General features: G+C 49.7%; 1 protein-coding gene across 1 annotated transcript in view; it reads right to left on the bottom strand.

Annotated features, from left to right (window-relative positions):
* Window positions 1-222: 222 nt before the first annotated feature.
* LOC126983745 (tubulin alpha chain-like) overlaps window positions 223-5,120 on the bottom strand; it is a 5,853-nt gene continuing 955 nt past the window's right edge. Inside the window, exons 2-3 of the mRNA XM_050836820.1 lie at window positions 1,919-2,141; window positions 223-1,485 (exon numbers count right to left, since the gene is read on the bottom strand). Of these exons, the coding sequence (XP_050692777.1) occupies window positions 359-1,485; window positions 1,919-2,141 (1,350 nt within the window). The 3' untranslated portion in view covers window positions 223-358. The remainder of the gene's footprint in view (window positions 1,486-1,918; window positions 2,142-5,120) is intronic.

The following is a 5,120-nucleotide window of genomic DNA, read 5'->3' as shown; positions in this document are numbered from 1 at the left end:
AGGTAACAGGTGGAGGAGGGTGAGGTGGAGGGTATGGTATGATAGAAGGGGCAGGTGGCAGGGTGGAGGGGGTAGGAGAGGAAGGTGGAAGGAAGGGTGGAGGGGGTGTCGAGGCAGGTAACAGGTGGATGTGTAAGGGGGTTGGAAGGGGGTGTGGAAGTACGTTAAAGCGGTGGGTGGAAGGGATGTGGAGGAGGTGGAGGGAGTAAACAAACACGGTGGTGGGGATAAGAGTTTACTGGAGTCTGGAGTCGTTGGCTGAGCGGCGGCCGATCATTGTTGTGATAAAGCTTTGGTCCGATAGGGGGGGTGTGCCCTCAGCCGGGGGTGGGGGTGGGGGGGGGGAGCGTGGCACCTCCTAGTAGTCCTCGCCCTGCTCCTCGTCGTCGGCGACGGTGTCGAGGCCGACCTCCTCGTAGTCCTTCTCGAGGGCGGCCAGGTCCTCGCGCGCCTCGGAGAACTCGCCCTCCTCCATGCCCTCACCCACGTACCAGTGCACAAAGGCGCGCTTGGCGTACATGAGGTCGAACTTGTGGTCGAGCCGGGCCCAGGCCTCGGCGATGGCGGTGGTGTTGGACAGCATGCAGACGGCGCGCGACACCTTGGCCAGGTCGCCGTTGGGCACGACGGTGGGCGGCTGGTAGTTGATGCCGACCTTGAAGCCGGTGGGACACCAGTCGACGAACTGGATGGAGCGCTTGGTCTTGATGGAGGCGATGGCGGCGTTGACGTCCTTGGGCACCACGTCGCCGCGGTAGAGCAGGCAGCAGGCCATGTACTTGCCGTGGCGCGGGTCGCACTTGACCATCTGGTTGGCGGGCTCGAAGCAGGCGTTGGTGATCTCGCCCACCGTCAGCTGCTCGTGGTAGGCCTTCTCGGCGGAGATGACGGGCGCGTAGGTCACCAGCGGGAAGTGGATGCGTGGGTAGGGCACCAAGTTGGTCTGGAACTCGGTGAGGTCGACGTTGAGGGCGCCGTCGAAGCGGAGCGAGGCGGTGATGGAGGAGACGATCTGGCCGATGAGTCGGTTGAGGTTGGCGTAGGAGGGTCGCTCGATGTCCAGGTTGCGGCGGCAGATGTCGTAGATGGCCTCGTTGTCGACCATGAAGGCGCAGTCGGAGTGCTCGAGGGTGGTGTGCGTGGTGAGGATGGAGTTGTAGGGCTCCACCACAGCGGTGGCGACCTGCGGCGCGGGGTAGATGGCGAACTCCAGCTTGCTCTTCTTGCCGTAGTCGACGGAGAGGCGCTCCATCAGCAGCGAGGTGAAGCCGGAGCCGGTGCCGCCGCCGAACGAGTGGAAGACGAGGAAGCCCTGCAGGCCGGTGCAGTTGTCGGCCAGCTTGCGGACGCGATCAAGAACCAGGTCGACGATCTCCTTTCCGATGGTGTAGTGTCCGCGTGCGTAGTTGTTGGCGGCGTCCTCCTTGCCGCTGATGAGCTGCTCGGGGTGGAACAGCTGCCGGTAGGTGCCGGTGCGGACTTCATCTGTAGAACGACTGGGAGGATTAGGCGTGCATGTGTCTGACATGTCCTTTCGCATTATATCATGACCCGACATGTTATATCATGACATGACGAGTAATATCACGACCTGACGTTTATATCATGACCTGGCGTGCATCACATCATGCCCTGACCTGCCGTGTCCTATTCAGCCCTGCCCTGGCCTACTGCCCTGCCACAGATGGCCTGCACTGACTGGCTGTGCTCCCGTCCCCTGTCCCCCCCCCCCGCCCGGCGCCGCGGGGCTGCTGGCCGGCGGGCACTCCCTGTTGTTATTCCCGTCTGTCTTGACCCGCCCCACCCCGCTGCCCCGTCACGCTCCTGCTGCCCAATGTGGCGCGTCCTGATGAGCTGCACCCCCCCCCCCTGTGTCTCTCCGCCCCCCCGAGCCCTTCCAACACACACACACACTCACCGACGACGGAGGGTTCGAGGTCGACGAAGACTGCCCTGGGGACGTGCTTGCCGGCGCCGGTCTCGTTGAAGAAGGTGTTGAAGGAGTCGTCGCCGGCGCCGAGGGCCTTGTCGGAGGGCATGGAGCCGTCGGGCGCGATGCCGTGCTCGAGGCAGTACAGCTCCCAGCAGGCGTTGCCCATCTGGCAGCCGGCCTGGCCCACGTGGATTGAGATGCACTCACGCTGCGGGAGGAGGACGGGGAGTTAGGAGGGAGAATTGAGGGAGTGTTGAAGGAGAGTAGTCGAAGGTGAGAGAGTTGATGGAGAGTTGAGAGTTGAGGGAGAGTTGAAAGAGCATTGTAGTAGTCTCATAAAGGAAAGTGAGAGTTGAGGAAGAGCTGAGAGTAGGTGAGGGACAGCTGAGAGAGAGATATGAGGAAGACTTAAGAGTGAGTGAAGGACAGCTGAGAGTTATGAGAAAAAGTTAAGAGCAAGCGAGAGACAGCTGAGTTATGAGAAAAAGCTAAGAGTGAGTGAGAGACAGCTGAGGGAGAGGAGTTGAGGAAGAGAGAGAGTTGAGGGAGAGAGAGTTGAGAGCGAGAGAGGAGTTGAGGGAGTGGTAGAGGGACTTGTCTTCATAACATAAACAAATACAAACACAAGACCCTCGTATATATAGTGATGACCACACAGCGTCAACACCATTTCCTGCGAGTCATCACAACGGAAAAGGTGTGACGTGGTGGTGGTGGTGGTGGTGACGTGATGACGGTGGTGGTGGTGGTGGTGGTGATAGTGGTTAAAGAAGGAAAGAAAGGAAGAGAGAGAGACAGTAAAAGAAAACAAAGAATAAATAAATAAATAGGAAATAATAATGATAATAATAATAATAATACGAATGAAAGAAATTAGAAAGAAGAAAATAAATAAATAAAAAAAGACAAAGTAATAATGATAATGGTGATGATATAGGTGATGATGGTGATGATGGTGATGATAGAGATAATGGAGATAATGAAAATGGCGCAGATTGTGGTGATGAAGGTGGTGATGATGACTGGTGGTGATGATGACTGGTGGTGATGATTGGTGTTAATTGGTGGTGATGAAGGTGGTGATGAAGGTGGTGATGAAGGTGGTGATGAAGGTGGTGATGAAGGTGGTGATGAACCGACCTGTATACTTGAGACAAACCACAAAATAGCTTCAGGTAACGACAGGTGAGGAGGAGGAGGAAGAGAAGAAGAAAGAGGAGGAGGAGGAGGAGGAAGAGGAAGAAAGGAAAAATAATGAAACGTAGATAAAAAAATAAATAAAAAAGAACTGTGAATAAATTTTGATAGGGAAGAAGCGAACAGGGAAGGAGGAGAAAAACAAAATAAAGAAAAAAAAAATAAAAAAAAAATAAGAGATCAGAGAAAAAAGATAATAGGAATAATAGAGAATAAATGAGTAAGAAAATAAGAGAAAGAAAGAAGAGAGAAAACAGAGAAAAAAGAAGAAACAGAAAAAATAAGATAAGAAATGAGGAAAATGCAAAGAAACAAAATAAATAAGAAAAAGAAAATTAAAAGAAGAAAAAAGAAAGAAAAGAAAAAAGAAGAGAAGGAGAGAAGAGAGAGAGAGAGAGAGAGAGAGAGAGAGAGAGAGAGAGAGAGAGAGAGAGAGAGAGAGAGAGAGAGAGAGAGAGAGAGAGAGAGAGAGAGAGAGAGAGAGAGAGAGAGAGAGAGAGAGAGAGAGAGAGAGAGAGAGAGAGAGAGAGAGAGAGAGAGAGAGAGAGAGAGAGAGAGAGAGAGAGAGAGAGAGAGAGAGAGAGAGAGAGAGAGAGAGAGAGAGAGAGAGAGAGAGACAGACACACACACAGAGAGAGAGAGAGAGAGAGAGAGAGAGAGAGAGAGAGAGAGAGAGAGAGAGAGAGAGAGAGAGAGAGAGAGAGAGAGAAACTTATCCAATTGTGAGTGCGTGAGCGTTGCAATTTGTGTGAGTGTGTGTGTGTGTGTGTGTGTGTGTGTGTGTGTGTGTATGTTAAGCTATGTAGTTATGACCCCAATATCTCGCTCGCATAAATAAACACACACACACACACACACACACACACACACACACGAGTTTTTCCTACTTGACATCCTTCATCTGTGGACATATTTGGGCATAAGAGAGAGAGAGAGAGAGAGAGAGAGAGAGAGAGAGAGAGAGAGAGAGAGAGAGAGAGAGAGAGAGAGAGTTATATAAGAAAGCAAGCAAATATATGCATCAGAATTAAAGAAAGGAAATACAAGGAAGAGAGAAAATAAAATGTGAGAAGAAAAGGAAGAAAATTAAAGAAAAAAATAATAAAAAGTGAAGAAAAAATGTAAATGGAAAAGAGAGAAAAAAAAGCATGAGGAAAAGATTGAAATAAAGAAAAAAAACAGGAAGAAAACAAGAGAAATGAAAACAGGTGTGTGAATGTGTGTGTGTGTGTGTGTGTGTGTGTGTGTGTGTGTCCTCCCAAAACTAGAAGTGAAAGTAGAGAGAGAAAAAAAAAACAAGAAAAAAAAAGAAACAAACAAACAGGTGTGCTTAGAACCAATCACATCTTGCTAATTAGACTTCATCACAGGTAACAGGTGTGGGAACTTAGGTGTGGGGAGGGAAACAAGGCCACATAAGGGCAGGTGTGGGGGGCAGGTGTGGGCGAAGTACACATGTGGGCGAACAGATGTGTGGGAGAGAGAGAGAGAGAGAGAGAGAGAGAGAGAGAGAGAGAGAGAGAGAGAGAGAGAGAGAGAGAGAGAGAGAGAGAGAGAGAGAGAGAGAGAGAGAGAGAGAGAGAGAGAGAGAGAGAGAGAGAGAGAGAGAGAGAAAATGATGATAATGAAGACGATAAAATGTAAAGAATGCAAAAAATAAATAAAAATAGTGAAAATTAAAATACAAAACAAAACATGAAAGATAAAAACCTGAATTCATTTAACTGTTTACATATGTTTATTAAGTAGAATCTAATTACTTAAAACACATACCCATTTTATGTATATTGAATTAAAAGTTTTCTTCGAGTTCAACTTCTTCAACCCAAGTCTTGTAAGTGATCCAATTTTTCGTTAACTCTTTAGAAATATTAGTTCAAATGTGATGTATTAAGAATTGTGGTGAAAGGTTGGCAGGGGGCAGTGGTGATGATGGTAGTGTACTGGTGGTGATGCTGGTGAGAGTAATGGTAGTTAGTGGTGGTGGTGG

The sequence above is a fragment of the Eriocheir sinensis genome, chromosome 54, assembly GCF_024679095.1.
Source record: "Eriocheir sinensis breed Jianghai 21 chromosome 54, ASM2467909v1, whole genome shotgun sequence".
Classification (NCBI taxonomy): domain Eukaryota; kingdom Metazoa; phylum Arthropoda; class Malacostraca; order Decapoda; family Varunidae; genus Eriocheir; species Eriocheir sinensis.
This window is presented reverse-complemented; position numbering and strand designations above follow the sequence as displayed.